The sequence below is a fragment of the Engystomops pustulosus genome, chromosome 3, assembly GCF_040894005.1.
Source record: "Engystomops pustulosus chromosome 3, aEngPut4.maternal, whole genome shotgun sequence".
In the NCBI taxonomy this organism is placed as follows: domain Eukaryota; kingdom Metazoa; phylum Chordata; class Amphibia; order Anura; family Leptodactylidae; genus Engystomops; species Engystomops pustulosus.
Genome location: NC_092413.1, coordinates 101,420,782 through 101,447,459, shown reverse-complemented (window position 1 = coordinate 101,447,459; position 26,678 = coordinate 101,420,782). Strand labels below are relative to the sequence as shown.

The following is a 26,678-nucleotide window of genomic DNA, read 5'->3' as shown; positions in this document are numbered from 1 at the left end:
CATTCCTGAAGTGGCATATGAGTCGGCGGACAAAGTAAAACTGGCAGGGAGGGGAAGATTTATGTGCCTTCATGTGATGTCATCATCAGTGACCCATTTGGAAGGAGAGCAGGCAGTCACTGCAGGAGTCAGGGAAGCCCACAGTTGGGGTCATGTATTGTGTTTTTTTCAATTTCCCCAAACTGCTGGGGTTTTCTGCAATTACCATTTTACTGCATTTCCACCATATAGCAATTCAGTATCATCTGACTCATGGTCCAGGACAAGGGATTTTGGTAGAGGAATGAAAAAAGAACTCCAGCTGGTAATTATAAAAATACAAATCTTCCAGCTTTATATTTATTCTTGATAAAACATGTGAAGGCAAGGCGGCAAAGGATATTAAGAATACTTCAGAAGTAAAATAAAGGATACTTCAAGAAGTAAAATAAAGCTTGAAGATTTATATTTTTAGGATCCCATTTCCAAGCTGGAGTTCTTTTTTCATTCCTCTTTCTTGACTGCCTGTAGCCCAGGTTCTCTCGTGCTAGTGAAACAACATCCATTGAAAACAGGTGAGCTGACCTTCAGTGTGTTTTGTGAAGGGAAGTGGAAAAATAAGACGTATTTGGCCACCATACAAAAAATCAGTTCTAAACCAAATCACATAATTAATAAACTCCAAAAATGTGTACAGACCCTGAAATAAATACATAAAGAATAATTCTAACCAGACCTCCAATAAAAAAAAAGCCTCTCAAAGAATAAAGAGCCCTTCGTAAATTCTTACAGACCAGATTACAAACCCTAGGCCGACTATTATAATAATACTATAATAAAAAAAAAACTTTATTATATAGAGCACATCATAGGGTACATATACAAACAAAATAAGACAAAGTAATAACTGTTACAACAATGTCTGCAACTTCCTTGATTTGCACTATTAGTTTGGGGAAATACTGATTGTTCCTGTGAAACCAAAAAACGAAGTAGACGTGGCACATCCAATAAAAGATAGCGTTTATTCTTCTCACATTAAAAAATCTGTGCAGTGTACATGTAGGCGAGCCTACACTGCACAGATTTTTTAATGTGAGAAGAATAAACGCTATCTTTTATTGGATGTGCCACGTCTACTTCGTTTTTTGGTTTCGTTTGGATATAAAGCCAGCAAGACGCTGAGCACTCCCACACAGCCTTCCACTGCCTCAAGTTTGCCTCCACATGGGTACGTGAGACCAACTCTTTTATAGTTTTTTCTCTTTGCTGATTGTTCCTGTGGTTTCCTCCTATCAGGCAGTGTGAACTATGTTCTAGTGGCTAGCTGTGAATTGTGTCCACCACACCTGCCTTTTTGCAGCCAGATTCTGGACCATCAAGAGTAAATACCATGGCGCCAGTTTTCTGACGGACTTTGCACATTATTTTAGGTGTAAACTGCTTGAACAGGCATTTAAGAAGTGTCTGCACCACAAATGTGTCACAAGCGACCATTTTGTGGTGCAGCTGCGCTAGCCACCATGCGACACAAATTATGGGGAGTTCCGGCGCTCAGTCAGACCATACGCCGGATTTAACATGCAAAGTGTGTAGCACGCCATACAGTTACACCACAAAAAAGTTGGTGAACTGTCAGGCCAGGCCATACAGTTACACCACAAAAAAGTTGGTGAACTGTCAGGCCAGTCCAGGGATTTGCCAGATTCATGATTTCTGTCACAACAAGCATTATACACAGGAAGGGCACTTTTACTGAAGTTTCCCACATTCTTTCTAAATCGGCTGTATTTGTTATTTCTGATCTCTTGGTATTTGATTCTTGACAATTGTTTTGTAACTTCTCTTTTGTATTTGCGATTGTTGTCTCTGTTGTTAACTACCCCTTATTGTGATTTTCTTTATGTTTTCTGTATGTTTGTCTTGTTACATGTCTGCACAGTAGCCTAGTTGTCCTGTATCAATAGGATTGAGTTTTGATTCCCATTACAATAACATGATGAGATGGGACAATAGTAATGAGGGTCCTGCTCACAATAGTTTACAATCTATGGGGGAGATTTATCATACCTCCGGCCACGCCACCCTCCCCTTCTTGCCAGATACATCAAGAGGCTCAGACCAAAGGTTTGCATGTTTTTCAAAATTCCTTAGGCACGGAAGGGAACACCCCCTATCCGCCCACTTCGCCAGCTGCCCGGCCCCTCTATGCTTTCTCCACCCTCACATTGTGTGGAGATTGGATAGCCACTGTGATAAATCTCCCCGTATGAGACTATGAACCAGTAATAAAAGCAGATTCTACAATAAATTTCAGACTCTCTAAATAAATACAGAAACTACAATAATCACATATAGTATCTTAAACAAACCCACAAATAACAGATGCCTAAATAAATAGGCCCAGATCTTTTAAACTGGTTGCGCCAGTTTTCTGTCTGTCTTTGCTGTAGAAAGAATGTCTTTGAAGCTTGCACATGTTTTTATAAAGTGTTTGCGCCAGTTTTGCGGCTGCCTGAAAAAATGTGCACCTAAAGGGGTGTGGTAGTGCATAGTCCGAGTATGCGAATCAATTAATACAGCAAATTTTTAGATAAATTTGTTGAAAGAAAAAGCAAGAAAAAATGAGAAACTAAGAAGTTATGTTTTTTCTTCTTTTGGTGGTAAAACTTCTACTTTATCTAAAACCTCAAATTCATTCTGCTATTGATTTACCTGCTATATGTACAAGGCAGCTAAATGAATTAGTTTAAAATGATAACAACAGTCAGTGCAATACACTCAAGGCTCGAGACGAAAAAAGTCACTGTCAAAAAGCAGTCAATAACAATACCAAGAAGAACTCAATAAAAGAGGAATGAAGAAATGAAAAGTAAATCATTTTAAAATTGTGTATCTAGATTTCACGATCGCTAAAGTCTCTTACCGTCTGGGAACAATAACATTGATCTATAATAGACCTGAACAGGAACATAAGTCAAGTATTTCTATAAGCTACTTTATAAATATTTGTTTAATTTCTTTTTACCTTTACTTCTATCCTAATGATATCTTATTAAACTATATGACCTGCATCAATGGTTTTATGTAATATTCATAAGTACAGGCAGTCCCCGGGTTACGAACAAGATAGGGTCTGGAGGTTTGTTCTTAAGTTGAATTTGTATGTTAGTCGAAACTGTATATTTTATAATTGTAGAACCAGACAAAAAAATTTTTGGCCCCAGTGACAATTGGGGTTTAAACATTTTTTGCTATAATGGGACCAAGGATTATCAATAAAGCTTCATTACAGACACCTTACAGCTGATTATTGCAATCTAGGATTATAGTAAAGCATCCAGAAAGCTTCACCAGAGGTCAGAGGGGTCTGTCTGTAACTATGGGTTGTCTGTAAGTCGGGTGTCCTTAAGTAGGGGACCGCCTGTATGTTCACATATGGTATCACTTGTGTCTACTCAGTTTTGATAACATTTTAGTGCGGGAGGTTGAGCCGAACCTTTACCCGAGCTTCTTATGAAAATCAGAATCATGTCCTAGGGACCCATACCAGCACAGTTTGGAACGGACCTAAACTTTGCGTTTCGTGACCACTGAACACGAATCATAAGATTATCCTTTCTATAAATGAAAACTAAATGTTTCCATAGAAATAGTCAAATCATGGTTGGCATGTCTACAGCAATTCCAATGTAGTGTGAATCAATGTCTTTTTCAAATGTGTATAAGTTAGTATACATCTGTGAATGATACCACCTGCTACTGCTATAGATTAGGAAAGGAGAGTTAAAGTACTGTATTTTCTTGCTTGGGCATCTGCCAAAACAAGGCAAAGGTTTATTTGTGGATGCGCTGATATTGTATATTCAGGTATAAGAAAAACGATAGCAATAATTCAGTAATTAGCATTTACCTGCCTTGCACAAATTGCAGATTGAAAACAAATGTCTAATGACTGGTTTAGGAATTTCTGCACACTTGCAATAATTCTTTTAATGTGATAATGAGATAAAGTTCAAATGATGTTCAGAAAATACGCTGCGCTCTACAATTCAGGCACTCTCTGTGTAACAGGAAAGCAAATCAGGTAACAGAAATGATTGAAATAAGTTTTATGGGAATATGGATTTTCATATACACTAACCACCATATTCTGCCTATTCTATGTAAAACATCCCTAAATTCCTTATTCTCCAGATATTTTATCCCAACTTTAAGTGACTTTTAGGTTAATTTTAAACTATGTAGAGTTAGTATGAGTTAGTTGTACTTAAAAAGTCTCTAATTTGCTCAAAAATAGGGGGTGAAGAAGGCACAAATCAAAGAAAACATGTGTCTTGAAATGAAACATTAGGAACACTGTAACAGACACACAACAGCAAACTTCTTTACACTGGCATAAGCACAAAAAAATTGCAATTAATCCCAAAAAGGCCCATAGAATACTAAACTGTGCAAAAAGAAAAGAAAAAAACGGGTCAAAATTAAGATACATGTCCCCATCTTGTTATTTATGATTAACACTACAAAATCTATGTGAAATATAAATGTAAAAAGTGAGCAATAATGTTGCTGTTTTGTTTTTATTCCTCTCTAGCAGGAGTACATAAAATTGAATAAATAAGTTATATGTACCCCAAAATAGTACCATTAAAATATAGAAATAACCTCACAAAAATCAATACATCAGCGGAAATATAAAAAGTTATCACTCTTGGCATGAGACATGGGTAGAAAAATGACTTGTCTAGTCAAGGGTTTAAAGCAAGGTGTCACATTGACCTTGCAGTCTGATCTGTAGACGTTATATTATAGAGCAGCTAAGCAGCTAATAGAAACCTATACTCCTGAATACTGGTGTACAGGGCATAATTAAGTCACAATTAGAGGTGCAGAGTTGGGAAATGTTACTACTCTGCCTTCTATGTTGGTTGGGTGGGGAGGGGTTTGTGCCTGGCAGTAGAGTAGTAGGCTATAGTAAAGTTTTATGCCAGGTTGAGCCCAAGCGCCCTATACACCCAGCAAATACTGTTTCATTGCTGGATACATATCATGAGGCCAGAGCCTCTTGATATATCTGATGTGGGCCTAGGGGCAGGGCCACTATCAAGCGCTATTGAAATATTAATAAATTTGAATCCCCCCTCTTTCTTTAGAATTCAGCAAAAAATAAACAAACATAATCATAAACATTTAAGGTATTCCTATGTTTCAAAATAAAAATAATGATGCCATGTTGTGAACAAAAACATTCCAAATCTCTGAATTGCCTCTATTTAAGTAATCAAAACATTTTTCAAGTTTCAAGATGCTAAAAATATCAGCCAGTTCTGCAAAAATATACACTGTACTTATATCTACTAAAGGTGTGAGATTAGGGCAATGCAGCAAAATGGATTTTTTCGACCCAAAGACTTAAATGGAGGTGTCATATGGCCTATCACAAAACCAGGTCTGTATGTCACATTCCCGTGTAGGACCACATTAGTTTTATCTACACTGTCCACTTTTCAAAAACGTATCACATGTGAAGGAAGATCTCAAAAAGGAGCACTGTTGTAATACAAACACGTCAACACCAAATATTAAACTAACTCCAGATCTTTTTCTTCAAAGCATTCTAAAATTATTTTCTTATATATATTATAATGTAGACATTGGCTGGCTAATTGGAGTGTTCCACTCATGAAACCTATGAGTCATGAATACCATGGAATCACTAGAATGTTAAACAAATTCCTTTCCACTTGTAATCAGTCAATTGTTTTTCCCTATAATTTCTCTCTAAGAAAAATATATGTTGTAACACAAATAAATCAAATGTGATATGCTTAGAATGATGAGAGAGAATCAGTGCTGGGCCAAAAAATAATGAATACATATGACCATGTGTTATTTTAGTTTTTTCTTGTTTAATAAAATAGCAAAAATATCTACAATCCTGTTTTTTTTTGCTGTCAAGATTGGGTGCAGAGTGTACATTAATGAGCAAAAAATGATTTTTTTTATTTTACCAATTGGCTGCAAGGAAAAAAAAGAGTGAAAAATATAAAGGGGTCTGAATACTTTCCATTCCTTGTGTAAATACCAGTAGATTATGATATAGAGGCATTGCATGGTTAAGGCAATGGTACTAGACATAACAGATTTGCATGTCAATAGATCACTGCTTTTTAGTTTCTTGGCTTCAATCATTCGTCATTCAACGCTCATTAATGAATCCACAGATTTTAATATACTCCATGGGGATAGTGGGAAAAACTTTGGAACAGGCATTATGGATTCTTTTGCATTTGCACATATGAAATACATGCTTACTTAAAGGGGTATTCTCGTCTTGGCATTCCCATTTAATTCAATTCATCTGCCATTCACATACATTTCTTCAATGCATGTTATTAAAATAAATCTCCTATGTGAATATAACTTCCCATAAATGTAGTAATATGTTCTTGCTCAAAGAAACAAATAGTTTTTCCATATTAAATGTCCCACAGCCATCCTGTGTTAATAAATGCATAATCTAGGTCAGGCAGGGCTCAATAGCACATTTCTGCCCACCAATACTAGGGTGCAGGGTTGGTTGTATCCAAAGACACCTAGCTTGCTTCTAAGGGACACCATGACTACATTTATGGGAATTTAGCTTTACACTGGTACAATGTTTTAATAAGTATTCAGACCCCTTTACATTTTTCACTTTTTGTTTCATTGCTGTCAATTGGAAATACCACATGGTCATAAGTAATCAGATACTTTGCTGTGACACTTACATTTAACTCACATGCTGTCCATTTACTTCTGATCCTCCTTCTACTTCTTTACTGTAGTTTATTTAAATTGATTGGACTCGACTAGGAAAGGCACACACCTGTCTATTTAAGACCTCACAGCTCACAGTGCATGTCAGAGTACCTGAGAATTGGAACAAAGGAATTGGCCAAGGAGCTCAGAGACAGAACTGTGGCAAGGCAAAGATATATAGTCATGGTTACGAAACAATTTCTGCAGTACTCAAGGATACCTAGATCACAGTGACCTTCCCAATCCTTAAATGGAAGTAGTTTGGGACAACAACAACTTTTTTCCCGACCTGGCCATCCAGCCAAACTAAGCAATCATGGGAGAAGAGCCTTGGTGAGAGAGGTAAAGAAGAACCCAGTATGCCGAAGGAAACCTCTCCTCAGTGGAAGACATATGAAAGCCAACTTATAGTTTGTGAAAAAACACATGAAGGACTTCAAAACTATGGTTATGACCATAGACAATGACCCTAAGCACACAGCTAAGATAATAATACAGTGGCATCAGAACAACTCTGTGACCATTCTTGACTGGCCAACCAGAGCCATGACCTAGACCCAATTGAGAGACAGGAAAATGGCTGTCCACCGACCTTCACCATCCAACCTGAGGGAACTGGGGAGGATCTGCAAGGAAGAATGGCAGAGGATCCCCAAATCCAGGTGTGAAAAACTTGTTGCTTTATTCCCAAGAAGACTCATGGCTGTACTAGCTCAAAAGTGCTTCTACTCAATACTGAGAAAAGGGTCTTTGTACTTATAACCATGTGATATTGCATTTTTTCTTGTTTACTAAATTAGAAAAAATATCTACATTTCAGTTTTTATGACTGGATTGGATACAGACTACGTTAAAGGGGTATTCTCATCTGGGCATTCACATTCAGTTTCATTAATCTGCCATATATAAACATTTCTTCAATTGGATGTTATTAAAAAAAATATTCCTGTGTGAAGATAGTTTCTCATTAATGTAGCTATGTTGTCCCTTAGAAACAAGATAGCTTCCTCGGTTACGACCACGTCACACTCCAGGAGCAGTGGCCAGACATGTGCTATTGAGTCCTGCCTGACCACCTGGCTTCAGCAATCATTACTACAGGACGGCTGCGGAACACGCAATAGCTCCCGGACATTTCATATACAAAAATTTTTTGTTTATTTGTGAAATCCCTCCAGCAGAGGTGGTCGTATTTAGGGACACAGTCTTGTTTCTAAGGGACCATATCACTACACTTATGAGAAATTATCTTCACACAGGAACATTTTTTTTAATAACATCTAATTGAATAAATGTTTATATATGGCAGATTAATTAATCTGGATGTGAATGCCCAGACGAGAATATCCCTTTAAGAAGCAAAAAGAGAACTTTTAGATTTTTCCAATTGGCTGCAATGAAACAAAGAGTGAAAAATATTAAAGGGGTCTGAATACTTTCCGTACCCACAGTATATAGCAGATGAATTAAATTAAATGTAAATGCCCAGATGAGAATACCCTTTTAAACCATTTTATTCATTTTCATGCACTAATACAGAGCAAAAAAGTCTGTCTGACTTTATGTATTCTTTTCAGTACAAACTGATTGCACACGTATCTATATAGTGTCCGAGACCCATTTGTGTCACGGCTGCAATATACCTGACGTGACACAAAATTCTTAACTGAAAGGGGCGTTCTGGTGCACAGTTGCACTATGGGCCATGTTGATATGATGGAACAAAGGTCATTAGAGAGGGGTTTTTTTGGGGTTATGAAAAAATTATATTGTGTTGCGGGAGTGTTTTAAACATTTTTGTAATATACAGGCAGTCCTGTTCTGTAGGTTTGTTCTTAAGTTAAATTTGTATGTAAGTCAGAACTATATATTTTATAATTGCAAAGCCAGACAAAAATTTTTTGCTCTCTGTGACAATTGGATTATAAACATGTTGGACACCTTTGATAACTCTTACAGCAGATCATTGTAGCCTGGGGCTAAAGTACAGTAGATTACCAACATTCAGAGGACTGTTTGTAACTAGGGTTCGTCTGTAAGTCGGGTGTTCTTAAATAGGGGACCGCCTATACTTTATACCCCTTGCTAACAGGTTTTACCTCTCTGCTGAAAACTAAGATACATATCCCAGCCAGACTACTTGTTTCTGCCTTTACAGTGCTTATTTATACAGATCTGAGCAATGAATTTAAACCATGAGCATTATTTTCTAAAAAAATTGTTCCTCTCCCTGTCTATTACTTTCACTATAAGCTTGATAAGGAAATAAAGCATAGAAACACTGATAAGATCTTCTTGCCTTGCTTTGGTAGGGACCTGGGTTCAAGTTTGCCTCTGCAAAGAGTTTGTATGTTCTTTCCATATTTGCATGGGTTTCTTCCGGGTCCTCCAGTTACCTACCACACCCCCAAAACATACTGGTAGGTTGATTAGATTGTGAGCCCCATTGGGGAAAGGGACTGTTTTCGCAAGCTCTGTGCAGCGCTGCGTAATGTGTGTGCTATAGAAATAAAGAATTATTATTATTATAGAAGTGCGTCTGTAAGTCTATGCGTGTGCATGAGAGACAACGCTACAGCCCCCAAGTCTCACAGTTGGGATGATGTTTTCAGGCTTGCAATCTTCTCGCTTTTCTCTCAAAATGTAACAATTTTATCAGCCCACAGGAAATGTCTACAAAAATTAAAGGGGTTTTTCCACGAGGGAAAGTTAGGCCCTATCCATGGGATCTCAGTGCTGAGACTCCCACAGATCCAAAGAATGAGGGGTCCAACCGACCCCTCGTCGCTCCTAAGAACTATTGGAGTAGATGGCTGCGCATGACCGTTCTTCTCCATTAATCTCTATGGAGCTGATGGCAATCACCAAGCACAGCGCTTGGCAATTTCTATCAGCTCCACAGAGATTAAAGGAGCAGAACAGTCATGTGTGTCCATCTTCTCCATTAATCTGAGGAGCGTTGAGGGGTCGGTTGGGTCCCTCGTTCTTGCGATCTGCAGGGGTCTCAGCAGTGAGACCCCCACTGATCAGCAAGTTAGGGCCTAACTTGCCTTCATGCGAAAAACCACTTTAAGGTCTTTATTCCTGTGTGCATTTAAAATATTTCTTCCAGGGTAACCGTTCAGCCGATGTCTATGGAGGACTTGTTTCACTGTGGATAATGACACACTCTTACCAGCTTCAGCCAGCATCTTCACAAGGACTTTCGTATTTCTTTCTGGGTTGAAATGCACATTTTAGACCAAAGCACTCTCATCTCTGGAACACAGAACCTGTCTCCTTATGATGGCTGTTTATTCCAAAAGCTTCCAAAGCTTCTGTAGTATGTATTGATATGTCAATGAATATCAGTTTATATATGAGTAGTACTGGTCTTCTGCTTGTTTGCAAGCTTCCAAATACATGACATCAACATGTGGACTGTCCAAAATTCTTTTAAAGTATAGTAATCTATATGTATAGTGTATGTAAACTTCACGGCTCAATCTGTTTGTATATCAGAAATGAGGTTACTTTTCTCAAACCAGCATGTGCCTGGTGTAGTTATCAAACAAAACGTACTAGTTTTATTTTAAAAGAACTTGATTATATTTGTAACTTATTTCCTATATTTCATTGCCCAGCACAAACAAAGAGCTGAAATATCTGCCAACCAAGAGCAGAACAGAAACAAAATGATTGCGGCACAGTCAAATCTCTGATTGACTTTTAGTGAGTGTAAAATAGGGGATTTGGTTCTAGAGACTATTCCAGTTCCTTGACATCATATTTCCAATAAGTAATCTTAATAGTTGAAATACAATTTTGAAGCGGAAAAGTGGATCAGGCTGATTCACCTGTCAGCAAAATTTCCTTTGCGCTTTTAAAATCTACTGAACCATTGGAATTGAATTTGCTACATAACTTTAGTCTAGAATATGAGTTCCTAAGCTGGAAAATGATGTGATATCATTTCCATAAATCACAATATTACAATGACAAATGGCAGTTTTAACAGGGATAATACTTTACAAACGATAAAATACATATAAGTGTGTTCCTGGGACATCCAACCAGAATAAATACTGTATATTACTACTCTTTTACTAGTTAATTGACAAAAACCCTTTTTATACATATTGGGGTACTTGTATCACTGGTCTGGGATTGCACCCCGGTTTATTTCTAGTTTTTCTGCTGGTCAAATGCATCTTTGTGTTTGGCACATGTGGCATTTCAAGAGTTAAGCTTCTTTGGTTACATTGTGATTCTTTGTTAAAAAAAATCCCGTAAAACACACAATCTAATCCAGGTTTTTAATCTTACGCTTATTTGGAACTGGTGTGCCTTAAAAAAAATAACTACTGGAATCAAGTGATAACACGGGGAACACTGCAGAAAATGCAACAATGGCAAACATTAAATGTGCAAATTCACCAAGATGCCCCAAAAAGTTGCAAAAAAAGGAGCAAAAGTAATGTGTCCCATTGTATATAAAAGGTGAGACATAATTACACCACAGGCAGTGGTGTATAAGGCAGTTACTGTTGGGTCAGTATATTAGGAATGCTATGAAATGTATCTGAAACAACATAAAGTATAAATGTATATATTACTATAAAATAAAAACTAGTATTGAAAAAATTAATTACCATAAAAAGTAATAGGAAACGTGTTTTATCCAAAGCGGTACTGTAGATCACATAAATTGCCCAACAAATTACCTTTTTTAAGGTATCATAGTACATAGTAAAAAAGGTTAGAGAGAAACATCAGTGCATCAAGTCCAACCTATACATTACATTGCATTGATCCACATTGCTTATCACCTTATTTCACATACGTTTTTCCGTGGCTACTTGAAAACCTCTTAGAGGTTGTAACCTCCAGTAATAAGAAGTGATAAATAACCATACCTATCCTTGGCCAGTAACTGAAGCTTATTGGGCACAAACCCCGTAGCCTGACTTCCCCACCCCCGTGCCTCATGTTTATAGTCCCAGACAAACCAGAACTAGTGACGATTATATGTCCTCTGAGGTCATTTACTGGTCACATGAGAAAAAACAATGATATGCTGTCACTCTTTGCATTATTGTGATAATAATAATAATGGTAATAATGGACAGTGCACTGAAACATTGTTTCCCACCTTGGGTATGTGGCTAAGAGCCTAGAAGACCTATATATATACATATGTATATATATATATATATATATATATATATATATATATATATATATATACTATTAAGGAATCTGTTTGTATTTGACAGATCTGTTCTGAGGGGAACATTTTTTAAGCAGGTTGTTGTTAAAGAAAAAAATCTTAATATATATTGTTATATATAACAATCACATGAAATTTACAGGCACTGCTTAAATATGAAGGTTGTTTATTTAGCAGGCATTGTTAATAGGTTGAAGTTTTGGCCTGGCACCGTAATATAGCACAATCCTGCCAGACTACAGACATACTACTACCACTAGTGATGAGCGAGTACACTCGTCCGGCTCGGACCGGCTCGTTGCTCGGACAAGTATTTGCCCTGCTCGATAACGAGCATTTAATTAAAAAAAAAAAAAGAGAAGAACTGTAAAAAAATACAATTAAAACAATTAATTTAATCATTTAATTGAAGAAAACAGTGAAAGAACACAGTGAAGAACAACTTGGCAACATCTGCAAGTTGTTCTCTACACATATTGTTCTTCAAATAGTATTGCGGAGAACACCATTCTGCACGCGTGTCTCTGGAGCAGATCGCAGATGTTCCTGAGACACGCTTGCAGAACGGTGTTCTCTGCAATAGTATTTGAAGAACAATATGTCTGAAGAACAACTTGCAGATGTTTCCAAACATTTGCAAGTTGTTCTTCACACATATTGTTCTTCAAATACTATTGTGGAGAACACCGTTCTGCACGCGTGTCTCCGGAACAGATCGCAGATGTTCGCAAACACCTGCAATCTGTTCTGCAGTGTTCTTTCACTGTGTTCTTTCAGTGAAAACATCTGCACTGAACAGTGCTCGTTCAGTTTGTAATTTTACTGAAAAATGCTCGGGTCTCCCATTGATTTCAATGGGGCTCGTTACTCGAAACAACCACTCGAGCATCGGGAAATGTTCGGCTCGAGTAATGAGCACCCGAGCATTTTAGTGCTCGCTCATCTCTAACTACCACTGCACCATTTTGTTTTACTTCTCCACCTTACAGCAGCATTACTGTTTTGATAAAGGCTTTTTCATGCTGAAACTTCATGTTAAATGAAGAATCTTCATGTTTAAGCATCAAGTGTGCCTGAAAGTTTCATATGATTCTAATGTACACAGTAGACATTACCTACAGTGGAGTGTCCCTATATCTACAATGCCATGGTTTGTAGAATGTTTCTACAGTAGGAGTTGGGCCTCTCAAACAGCTACATGTCAGATTGAATTCAAATGTATATCAGAACCTTCTTCAATAGCACATGGTTCCTTCCTTACATACAACACTCAATCAGTTAGCTATTTTCATGCAGGACAATGTCCATTGTCAGTCAGCAAAATGGTTAAAGCAGATCCTTGAAACATAATACATTGAAATAATAAAATGGCTAGCCCCGATAGAAAACCCCAATAGAAAACCTCTAGGAAATCTTTGGTGACAAAAGTATGGGAAAGAAACCCACAACAGTCACAGAAATATGGTTGAGACCGGAAGAAGAGACCAAAATTGCACTGAGCAGTATGGGAGATATGCAAATTACATTTTCCTGGATGGGATAAGGAAAATAACTATTTTTACTACCTTCAAAGGCAGTCTCCTAGTGGAGCGTCATTGGCCATAAGTTTCCACATGCGTACAAGGCGGCCTGAATTGAAAAATTCTCTATAAGGAGAGCTCTTACTTCCCAACCAGAGCAGTATGAGAGACTGGTGATGTTCGGGCCAAATATGTGCTAATATCATTGAAAAGCAAAGGTCTCCTTGTAGAAATTTAGTTAATTATTTTTCTCTGTGCTATAGTCATTGCTGTTCTCTAATTATGATGGTCACAATTTTTGCTAAATAAAGGCTTTATCTTGATATACTTTTGTTATTTTGTTAAACACTGTTCTAGTGGCATGGTGTACCCCTTACAAAAAAATCCATCAAATATTGATCAATGGAAATTACATTATTTCCAAAAAATTCAAGTGACCATAAATTGTTCCTCAAAAGCTTCAATTTGGAAATTAATATTTAGAAATACATGACAAGAAAAGCTCAGTGCAAACAAAGATCTAAGTATGCGCTATAATAGTTCAATGTCTCTTTTGTCACTATTGATGTATTTTTACCCGAAGGGCAGGCATACATTTCATTCTTATGGGACAATTAAATTAGAAACAAATACTATCCCCCACACCGCCGATCCTTTTCCATTGCCCTGCATCTTGGTACTTCATAGGTGGTCTCCATATAAAAACTGGCAGAGACAACTATGCCAATCACATTTAGTGATCGTCTTTATATCCTTCCATACAGTTGTTTTGGTGCTTAGGAAGAAGAATACAGGGAACCCACTGGGGCAGTAAGTAACCCAATACAGAAATACACCCTGCTTTATAATCCAGCATGAAAAATACAATGTGATAGTGAAGCAGCTACTCATTAACAAGACAGCTGAAACAAGAAGCCAAATTAAAGTCAAATTAACATTCTCTGAAGGACTGTGCTCTAAAAAGTAATGATTAATGCACTATCACGATTAGTTCACTTCCTTACATATCAAAGCTGTAATATCATCACGAGTTGCCATCTTTAACCGCTTTGTGGAGTTTTTTCATATCTACTTATAAATCAGTGTAAATCCATTTGTGTAAAGTTATTTCAAATATGATTTGCTTGCCAGCCTCTAATGCTCAAGTTTGCTTCAAAGAGGAGGCAATTAAAGAAGGTTGAAAAGCTCTTCAAGGGAACAGGTGCTGCCAATCAATATTGCAGCGATATGAAGAAGCCTTAGACTAATTAAAGTAATAATCCAAGAAGAATTCCAAATGGACTGTCATGACAAACACAGATTGCTTGCCATTTTACAAAATGTCCAAGTCAGTGCAACAGCAATATATGCAGCTGCCAGTCAACTTTTATAACAACAACTGAAATATATCCAATATATTAATTATAGTATAATTAAAAAAAAATGTTACATATTATTCTACAACTTATGCTTTCAAAAGATGGTTTGAATTTTTTTTCCCAGAAATCAGTCATGCTATAGAACTATGCATATTAGTTGTACTAGCAATAAGTAGTTGTTTAATTGCTAATCTCCTCAGATAAGTAGTCTGTGGTTTCTTAACTCTTCACTCTAGCTATCAGTCAAAACAGGAGATTGTTGGTAAAACTGAACAGTTACTGTGCTGCTCACTGTCAGTGATGCTCACTGTCTAAGGGGTGAAACCTTGTAAAACAGCTCTTTCTGTAGGTAGATGAAAAATCTCTGAACCTTTATTTCAAAGAATACATGGGCAAATGGGATCCACCATTTATTATCATTCCTACAATATTCTCTGAGATCCTGCACAACTTTCAGCGACCCTCTCTATGCATCTCCTACTGGACCATGGACTCCTTCACTCTTCTATTGTTCCTTCCTCCCAGCCATACTCTCTTGACACTGTATATACATACAGCAGGGACTTTCACTGCTTTCACTGCTTGTTTTAAAGGGGTTTTTCCTACGAATTCAAGTTAGGCCCACAGGATAATTGTAATTGCTAATCCCATTGCAAGGGAGTTCCACATACAGTATGCATAGACCATGTAAAGTTACATTTTTAATTCTTATTTGATTAGTTGCTGAACTTTTTTATAAAAGACCACAAGGTATGACGGGAAGTAAGCAGACATGGGCTCGGTTTTAGGGAAAACATATGAGGAACACAGAAGACCCCTGACACTTTGAGGTGCTCAGGAACACATCCAGCTAGTAGTTTCAGAACAGAACAAAATGCATCAAAAAAAACTTATTGAAATTATCTATTTGTTTAAAAGGGGGAATCGGATATAATCATTGTTAAACAGGAGGTAAACTGTAAAGAGCAACTGAGATAATTATTAAAATTAAGAGACTCTGCTTAGTTTGTAAAGAAACATCTCCTTGGTAACAGTGTTACTCCTCTGTTAACACTTTCTGCTCTCTCCCTGGCTGTAGTATTGTATAAGTATTACTTTCAAACATCATGACAAACATGAAGGGGTTACTTCTTACTGCTCAGAGCAGAGAGATTGGATGTAAGCAAGTAGACAGCTCCACAGACACATACTATACAGGCTGAAATATAGATCTGTACACGAGGGAGCATTGCAGCCTGTTTCTTTACAACTGGAGCAGAATTTCTATATAAAGTTTATTGGAAAAATATTCACAGCACAGCATCCCACACACTATATTTAAAATGGTCTAAATTGATGGTAACGCTGTAAGGTACCGTGTCAAAAATTAAACTAATAATTCTTCACTGGATAAAAGAAAGAATTTAGCCCTTTACTTTCACCCAATCATAAATAATATTAGTATAATTTAATATAACATACCTGCTTTTATCTCTTTTTTTATTTCAGCGACTGCCTTCTCCTTTTCTTTTGGTTTTACTGAAAAAATAAAGTAGATGGCAAATGCATTATGTTTATGGTTCCACACTACTGTTATTCACCACAACCATATGGGGCCTGCTGCGGTGAGTGCTCAATAATCTTATGGCATGGCCAATCAGCTTTCAATGGAGAGGGGAGGGGTGAGGAGCATTCACTTCCCATCCCTTATTCAGCCAGCCATGTGCTATGCCTGGATACGGCCAGGGTGAGCATACGGCTGAATGTGTGAGGCCTAAAAATGATAAGCAAAGTGAATGGTAGTGGTATATATTTTCTGCTAAGCTAGGCTTTTATCATCTAAAGGAGATATCCATGCAATCACAATTCCTCCATAAGTACATTCTAAAAATATGTGTATATAGAAAGACATAGATATATATGTTCTACCTAATTAGGAAAAGAATGGGAACAATAGAAATGTAAAATATATTTCTGACAGATACACCTTTAGTCCTTGAAAGAACATTTTTAAACTCCTAATTCAAATCAAACACTGCTAGAAACCGAGTAGTCTTGTTTATATGTCTTACCTGCTTTCTTTGGCTCTTCTTTTTTCTCAAGAACTCTTTTCTTTAGTTCTTCTTTCACTAAAATAAAATTAGATTATATTGAAGTAAACAACATGATAAAATTTCCACATAAAAATAATTGGGAAGTAGGATTACACAAATCAGGATAATTCAATTTTTTTCAGGAGCACTTAATTTTTGATTGTAAAATATGTATTGGCAATTTAAAGGGAACTAGTCAGAAGAAATTGCTCTCATAAGCCATTACCAATATGTTGACAAATTGCTTAACTCCTTCCCGATCATGTTTATTTCATGATCCAGTGTGGTGGCAGCATCCAGAAAATCAACTTTGAAGTGATATGTAATCTGGATAATCTGTATAAAGTCAAAGGGGCAGGGATTTTAACATTGAAGTCAATCTCTCTCTTCTTCAGAAAGCCCCATTCACTGTAATTGAAGTTCCTGCATCTAGAGACTAACCAGATCTCCTAAAGTCTGATGTATCACAGTGGAGGAGGCTTTCAGAGCTCCCCACCTTGATTTCAGTGTTAAACTCCCCTCCTTCTTGACTTTACACAAACAATTTACAGCTCACTTTAAAGTTGATTTTTAAGATCATGCCACCCAGGGCCGGCGCTATGGGTAGGCAAAGGTGGCAATTGCCCAGGGCCCCCACGGAGAAAGGGGAGAATCTCTTCTTTCAAATGAATCTTGAATTGTGTTTCTAGGTGCTATGGATCCAGAGAAATTCAGGTTTAAAGTGAGGATATCAGGTGCCATTTTTATATATAAATATCTCCGTTTTCCTACATTTTAGAAACACAAATCTATGAGTCACAGAATCAGAGATACAGCCCCCTGAAGTGTCTCCCCCATCTCCAGATTCTTAGCCATCAGGCTGCGGGAGCATTTGCTGCACACAGGAGCTGCTGCACCTCACAGATAATGGAAATATTCACTTTATATGTTACTAGTACTACATTTTGAGAAGGGATTATATCAACTAATATTCATGTTTTTAACCCTTCTCTATGCAAATCTAAGAACACACTTTGGGCCACATGTATCAATCGTTTTTTTCTGTTGTTTTTGCGCCTTTTCATTCAGGCGCACCGTTTTTGTGCCATTTTTGCCACTAAATGCCAAACTAGCTGCGCAGCAAAAATAACCAGCTTTCCCTCATTTATCCTAGCAATCCAGATGTTTTGATGCGCCTAATGATATTCATCACTTGCGACTTTTCATTTAGGCGCAAAAACACTCCAGCCCGAAGCTGGCGTTAACTGAGAAGAAAGCACTGAGCCCCTTTGCAGAACAGCTCATTTCTAGCAGCAAAGTTCATCCAGACACTGCAGACACTAGAACAGATCATACAGACATGAGATACTCTGCAGACACTAGTACAGATAATACAGTCATTAGATACTCTGCAGACAGGAGCTGCAGACTCTATTTACAGTTCATCACCTTCTATTTACAAAACATTCTGCAGAATCCTGAGCTCAAAGCAAGAGAGAAGAGAACGTTACAGAATGTTGCACATAGTACTGACAAATGTCCCCCATGTAATTCTGCACAGTATCACAAGTGTGTCTGAGGGGGGATACTGTGCAGAATTACAGGGGTGCAGCAGGAGACCAGCACTGGGGGATCCCCTCCAGTAGAAGCCACTGCTGAGGAGGTCACTGTGTGCTGGGTGTCACACACCTGGGTGCTGCTGTGAGTGTTATCTTCATTCTGGGCTGTGGGAGAAGCAGAGAGGAGCTTGTAGCAGGATCACATGTAAATGCCTGAATCTAACATTACGCCTTAACTGCGCCAAAATTGCGCCTAAACTGTGTTAAAGTAAAGTGATTAATAAGAGGCAGGAAATTACCTTATCACAGATGGTTGTAGCTTGTGATAATTATGGAAAACAGTGCACCAGAATTTAGGTGCAACTACTACTCTTAGGCGCACAAAAGTGATAAATGTGGCCCATTCTCTCTTATTCCCTTCTATTTTGTGCTAGTTATTTTTTGTTGGGAAAATTGACTGATACGAGGAACATCCTCTTCGCTACACCGCGAACAGAAGATGTCCATAAAGTTATATGTAACACCAAAAACACACACATGTCCTGGAATAAAGTTTTTATTTCCCATCATCCTCCATTATTTACACCTATGTTATGACATTCTCACTTTCATTCTTATGAAGCGCGGAGGGTTCTGTTATTGTGCAGCTAATACAATGGCGCACATCTAAATGTGACTTTTATTATCTCATTAGAGAGGTTTATGGATATATAGTTATTTATTTGGGTTACCATTGTGTAAGGAACAGACAATGATACATCTGTGTGAATTTTCTGCAGTTCCCTTTGCTGCATATTTTGGTGAATATACATGTGGGGTATGTATGCTCTCCTCACATCTTACTGTTTTAGGAAAGTAGATTTTCTTTATATAAGTATTCTGGATTTGTACATATTTTAGAGGAAATTTTGAATGTTAATTGCCAAATGCATCGCCTGGTTGTCTGCTTTCAAAATTATATAGGTTTTATGGCGCCTTTACTTTTTATTCTGTTTTATTGATATATTTTGCAGGTTGTGACTGTCTAAAAATGTCTAGCTGAAAATCAGATATCTAGTTATTACAGTTTTAGTGATATTATGTTGCTTTATTCATGTGAACATATCAATAGGGCACATTTGTGAACTCTACAAATGTCTATGTTTGTATCCAATTTTTTGTCATCAAAGTCAAATTTTAAGTATTTTTAATAAAATGTTTCAATTTGAATCAAAATTGCATGAAGGCGCCTATGTCTATAAAATCTTTGATGCAATTTTGAAAATGGGGCAAGTGTCTGCTTTCAGAAAATATTGGTCCCTCTCCCCAATGGGCCTCACAGTCTAATCAACCTACCAGTAATTTTTTGGAGTGTGGGAGGAAACCGGAGGACCCGGAGGAAACCCACGCAGACACAGAGAGAACATACAAAATCTTTGCAGATGTTGACCAGCGCTGCAAGGCTGTAGTGCTAATCACGAAGCCACCATGCTGCTCTCCCTATCATTTATCTATCTCCTATAAAATTCTCATTTTACAGTTTGTTTTACCATACTAAAGGAGCCTCTTGCTGACTGTGACTGGTCATAAAATAGTTTTATTTTGGGGCCCCACTTTTAGTTTTGCCCAGGGCCCCACTTTGTCTAGAACCGGCCCTGATGCCACCACACTGGACCATGAAAGAAACAGAAAGTAGAAGGTGTTATGCTGTTTGATAATATACTGGTAGTGGTTTATTAGGCCAATAGCTGATGACTGGTTCCCTTTAAGTTGATTAAAATTTAAGGGGAGCTCTAATCTAGGTATCCAAATAGTAAGGTAAATTGGCCATAGCATATGGGTAATATATTTTTCTCACTACTGGTTAAAGGGAGTCTGAGTAGTGTCCCTTTATAGTCATTGTACTGGAAATCAACTCTCTGTGCACTGACTTTAGCCATTCTGGTACAGGCTGACATAGGTTCCTTGCATATGAACATGTGAAGGACCCACATCCGCACAGTTTGCCAGATATCGGTCCCCATAGAAGCTTATGGTGCTGACGAATCTAAAGCCAGGCACTGCCTGCACATTGTTTTCCAGCCAGAGCCACCTGATAGATGCCCCATGGCATGTTCCGTATGATAAATGTCCTTCTTATTACTCTGTATAGGCATTGATTTTTGTGTCATTTCATTTTTTTTTAAATTCTGGACTGTCTCAACACTTTATAGGGAAATGCATTGTCTGTATTGTAAATGAGGAGAATGCTGCAATTAAAATCCCTAATGAAACAAGTGTCAGTTTGTTTTTAGGCTTCGTGTCCTGCACGAAAATTGTAAAATAAAAAACTTATTCATTAATTAGTGGGAAGGAATTTTTATAAATCAAATTGTGCTACAAAATATGTAACAAAAACTGTATTAAAATACAAAACAGTTATTCTCTGGTCATAAATTAAATCTAACAGGTATGTTGAAGGGTTACAATAATTGGTCTATTACAGGACGGCTCAAACACCCCTGACCCCGAAAACTACTCCACGTACAATATAAAGTTTCAAAGGTTAATTGAAACTTTCTACGTCAATAAAAAGTGATCCAAAAGTAATTCATCAAAGCAATCCAAAAGTGATTCATCATAAGTACTAAAACCATAAAATCCCAAAATGGGAAATATATTTTGAGAGTTTTTTTATTTGGATGTACATTTCGTTAAAATTGTCAGAATTATTTAATCAATCAATTATATATTCAATGTAGTTGTCTTTCTTTTCTAGTATGTTAGGTGGCATTCTTTAGCATACTTGGAGTACAATACTTTATTTTGGCATCTGCTTACAAAAGTCAGTAATTTATGTCTACCCAAGAAGTATGCTTTCAGCTGCCTTGTCAATGTTATGTAATAAAGTAATGGCATTTTAAGGGATATGTCAAGTCTAGGGCTAATCAAAAGAAAAACGACAGGATAAAATAATTTGTCGGCTCTTAAAATAGATTTCTATAAATTACATCATCTTTATGCCAAAAATTACTAATGTATTATAGCACAATATTTGAATACATAGAATCTGCACAGTTAAGAACAATCTGAAGGAATAAGGTTATGCATCTGTTTTTGTAGACATCAGAGTAGTAGTAGATTGGGATCTCTCATGGTCAGGGTTCTCCTTCCACTTGTGTCGATTCATTTTACATCAGTCAATTTAGTTTGTATCTTTTGTCCATAGTTGATCTTCTTTTTATGTTATGTATAGTAATACAGCTAGATTTTTGGAATTAATTGTGTTCTATAAACTAATAATAATTATAATCTATGCATAATTAAAGTGGGGAATTGGCAATAACCTGCAATGACTGTGAACACTAGAAAGCAACCCTTACATTTCTAAGTACTGATGATGGTGGCTCTGTCACCTCAATGCTACTCTAAATACTCAACAAAATATGGTACCTATATCTATCAGTCATTGGTTAATCATGTTTGATTTTGAATACGAATTTCCTTTAAGGGATTGTGTCAACAAATAATTACCTTCTATTAAATTAAATTTGTATATTAAACATATTTTTTTATATATTTTATTTTATGTTTCCATGTCCAAATCTACATTTAATAAAATGTACCGTATCCTGAAATTTTCACTGTAGTCACTAAGCCGTATAGACAGTGTGAATGATTTATCACCACATTGTCTGGTTTCTTTTGTTACATTTTGAGACTTATTTGTCTCAGTTGAGGGGATTTTTCTATGTATCTAATTTATATCACAGACAGGATTACAATAGAAGATAGTTCTGCTTTAAAAAACATCATCATTATATTTACTACTGAAAGTAAATACTATTATAGTAACTCAGCAGAGGCAATATGGCAGCCCTGATAAACATGAAAAGAGCATAAAAAAGAGAAAATCTATGATAAAAAAATTAGGAAAAAGTGATTTCCCTGATATATCAATTAATAGATAAGTAAAAAGAAAATAGCAGAACACAAGATTTGAAATTCCTTCTGATATCTCCCCACTCACTCCTGAGAAAGTCACAATTGAGTGATAGAATGCAAGGGGCTGCCTCTTCCCCCTGCCTTGCCACAAACATACTGACTGCAGACTTATGTTATTGGTATGATATGAATATCAAATTGATTGTCTCACAAGATTTTCTGCACCACTGCAGGGTATCTTTCACAGACTACCACACTATTTTGTATATAACAGTGGTGGTGAACCTATGGAACGGGTGCCAGAGGTGGCACTCAGAGCCCTTTCTGTGGGCACTCAGGCCATTGTCCCAATCCATTGACCAAATCCACCAAATTTTCCTGCAGTCCCAAGCAACTTAAAGGATACTGCTCTCAGAGATATTTTAAAGCGACATTTAATTGGCTGTTTGAACTGCGGGAAATGTGAGAAGGTGTAGACAGACCTGCTTTGTCTTTAGAAAGTCATCCTGCTGGACCCGCCATTCTTCCTGGGGAGAAGCTACAATGATGGTCTGAATTCGACCACCTTCTTTCAACTCAATTGGTGGCCTTAGGAGAGCCAATACAATTGAATGATGTTGAAGAACAGGTAGCAATAAGTTACTGCTTGAAATGCCATGTTGGCACTTTGTGGTAAATAAGTGGATTTTGGTTGTAGTTTGGGCACTCGGTCTCTAAAAGGTTCGCCATCACTGGTATATAACATTTGATTGTGCGTCAATACCCTGTATTGTACTGTATTGTGTTACTGGGCTTGGCTAATGGGATACTCTGGGTGTAGGGACATACTGTTTCCTTCCCATCTAAATTGTGTACAACCTTTTTGTACACTTTTTTAGTCTTTTTAATCTTGTGTGCGTCATTAAATATTTGATTAATAAAATGTATACTTATTCTTGAATGATTGACACGATTTAGGTCCATCTATATGGTTTTCTGGTGTGTGGCCCTTACATTACACCTGGCTGTGCCATTCCTTCTGACGCATCATATAATTGTTAGCATGTTTAAAAAAGTGTTGAGTACCATCCCATTCTTTTCTTTGTAAGATTATGTAAGTAAATAACCAAAGTTTTGGCATCTAAACAACTAAAGTATTACGTATATTAAAAAAGTACTCTTTTTGATCATGTTTTCTGCTAGGCAACATTTTAAGTAGTTATTTTACTGGTTATTTAGTTTGATAACTCAATCTGGTATGGTTTACTGCAATATTTTACTGAATGGTTTATGTATGTGTTTATGCAGAGATCAAATTATTAAATCAAATTATCAGTACTCGCATTGTCCCATACACTTGGGCATATCCAGAAGGTTTTCATAATTATTTACTTTGACTTCCTGCTGTAAACCAGAAAGATAGTCAAACTGTGATGCCAATTGGTGTTCATTGTGCGTATGTGTGTGAAAAAACACAAGGGCACCACCAATGTCAGATACTTAGGAGAGTGAACATTTGGGCACATTCGAGGCACCGCTGGGATATCAGAAGCCAAGCTGCTTTTTTAAAAGACTTTCAGAGCATTAAAGCAGAACTCCAATTACACCCCCTGCTAAGATGTGTTAGCTAGATGTTTAACATCAGCTGTTCTTTTTGCTTAGTACTTTTTCTTAGCTTGCCCCGCATTTAATTTAAAAGAAAAGTATATAAAGGTTCATTATAAACTTTTTCTGTTCCATACAATCCACTTTATAGAATTTTAAAGGTGTTTATCACTGTACATCTGCAATCAAATATTCCAACAGTCCTTATAGCATTGGTTAGATGATGATTAACCCTTACAGGGCTTTTTACTCTCCTACTTTCAAAAAACATAACTTTTTTTTTCCATTTACTTTTATTTTCCATAACTTTATTTTTCTGTTTTCAGAGATGTCTTAGGGCGTACCTGCCAGACACATTGCAGTCTTTAGTGACACTATTTAATATTCCATGCAACTTACTAAGAAGATGACACATTTGCAGTATTTTTGGTTGCCTTTTTTAATGCTTCAAATGACGCCCCTCTACTTTATTCTTTGGGTTTGTACAATCACTGAAATGTCAAATTTATTTAAGTTTATTATGTTTTAACAGATCTAAAAAAAATAATAAAAAATATGCCCTTTAGCTCTCTCTCTATACAACTCCTACGACACCACAATGTAAAATACAGTTGTGGTCTGCAGGAAATATATATATATAAACAAGAAACAGATGCTTTTGAACAAATTTGCTTTTGTCTCAAAAATGTATAAGTTCAATGGAGGTGCCTTTCTTCTGTCCCATTGTATTGGATATTAAATCAAGTGCTCTGTTTCAAATTAGATGTCAGATATTTTGGTAACAGTAAAATTTGATATTTCAAATAAAACCAATTCTTGAGTGCCTTCACTGTACAGATATGCAAATATTATATAATTGACACCTAATATTAACCCCTTAGTCCACTGGTGGATGCAGTGGATGTATGGAGAGAGCTCACGGGCTGAGCTCTGTAAAAGTAAATAGCATGTGTTAGCTGTAAAACACAGCTGACACCACCTCTAACTGCCACAGCGTTGGTTAACTGTTGAGGTTGAACCTGAACAGAGCTGACATGGAGTGTGGTCTAGAGTTTGCTGTTCTTAGAAGGCTAAAGGACCTGCGATGATGTCACTGGTCATATGTCATGAATGTAACACAAGGCACCGTGTAAAAAAAAATGAAACAATATTCCTCATCTGTACAAAGAGTTTTATATGTCTGTAGTTGAATATTAGCAGACGGTCCCTAAGAACAAGGAGGCAGAGCAGGGATTTGAAGTGACACAGAGCTGTCAGTCAAAATAATGGGGCGTGGTTCCCTGTCAGCCTGGGAGATAGAAGAGTTACAAAGACCAGATATGAGTCACAAACGCTAATTTGCATATCAGAAAAATGTCTGTAATTAAGGTACACTACCTCACTGGCAGCTAATTTTAGGTGATGTGGGGAGGACTTGTAACCCTTTATCAGTAGGCATTGTTACTCAGGGTGGTCAAAATCTGGTGACAGGTCCTCTTTAAATATTAAATACAGGATACTTTATGGCAATCATATTTTTGTCTAGTATAAAAAAAGAAAACATAAGGAATCATTTCTTATAAAATTCATTTTGCTAGAGGCTGGGAATAAAAAAAAATGTTTTGGCAAATTTATGAAACATCATTTGAATTAATTTTACACAAGTTCCACTCTGTCCCGAATTTGACTGCATTAGGGAAACAGGTGTGACTCCAAGTGAGTAACATTCTGACTTTATAAAAGTGGCTTATGAGTTTTCCAGTCAGCAAACAACAAGACAGGGATAACATCATAACTATAAATATCTTGCCTAATTCCACAGCATTATTACTATCCTGAGAAAAGGGACAATTGAGAATTGAGATAGTGGTCTAGATATCTTGTAGGCTTTTAGGATGACTCAATACTTTCTTGCCATTACATGTTATACTTGTCAAATTCCTTTAATACACAGAGTCCTCCTAGATTATCCTCAAGGGCTTAATATTACAGAGAAGGGAGACCTGTAGGATATATTTGACAAGGATTATTATCGCCAAATCTTGCTTTTTTAAAGGTTTGACAAGTTTGTGCTCTATCAAGTAATGCTGCATCCTAATTACCTGCATTTTAACTAATCATTAAGTCTCACACCCTGCTCAAAACTTCCAGGCTGCATACAAATGTGTTACTTAAAATGTAGATAACATATATTTTACATTTCATTACCAAGTTGTATGCATGTTGAATGCTTAAGTGAATGCTGACAGGGAAATAATAGCTAAAAGTAAAAGTCTGAGACTTGGACACTTCAAATAATGGCAGTGTTAATTTTTTAAAATTAAAGTACATCCACCATCAGTGAAACTGATGTCTAGCACTTAGATGCCCGTTTCTTTATGCAAGTGGGATTGTTTTAGTGCATAAAGAAAGACCTACTTGCAATGAAAAAACTTTAAAAAATATGTAAATTAGCTCAAGCTGACCTGCTCACCTGAGCACCTCTTGGCATCGCTGGCCACACTGCCATATTAATACAAAGTTAACATTTAGAGTTTTAACTCAGATCTTTTATAAATGGAGAATGGTTTCTGAAAATGATACATTGTATAGGCTCCAAGTTCATGTAGAGAATTCCTTATTGTTATATAACAGCTCAATTTTATTATTCTACACTGTTTTATATATAAAGCTGTAGCCTCCTGGGTTCCTTCCTAGGCTTTTAAGAGTTCACCTCAGGACTGACTGCCACT

The 26,678-nt window shown here is 36.9% G+C and overlaps 1 protein-coding gene across 40 annotated transcripts in view; it reads right to left on the bottom strand.

Moving 5' to 3' along the window:
• Positions 1-26,678, bottom strand: part of TRDN (triadin) — a 478,227-nt gene that overhangs the window by 255,305 nt on the left and 196,244 nt on the right. For all 40 annotated transcript variants that reach the window (XR_011854160.1, XR_011854161.1, XM_072141623.1 and 37 more), the window contains 2 exons: positions 16,922-16,978; positions 16,332-16,388 (listed from right to left, as the gene is read on the bottom strand). Coding sequence is in view for 38 of the 40 variants with exons in the window: in XM_072141623.1 (XP_071997724.1) it covers positions 16,332-16,388; positions 16,922-16,978 (114 nt within the window). In the remaining 2 variants the exon portion in view is untranslated. The remainder of the gene's footprint in view (positions 1-16,331; positions 16,389-16,921; positions 16,979-26,678) is intronic.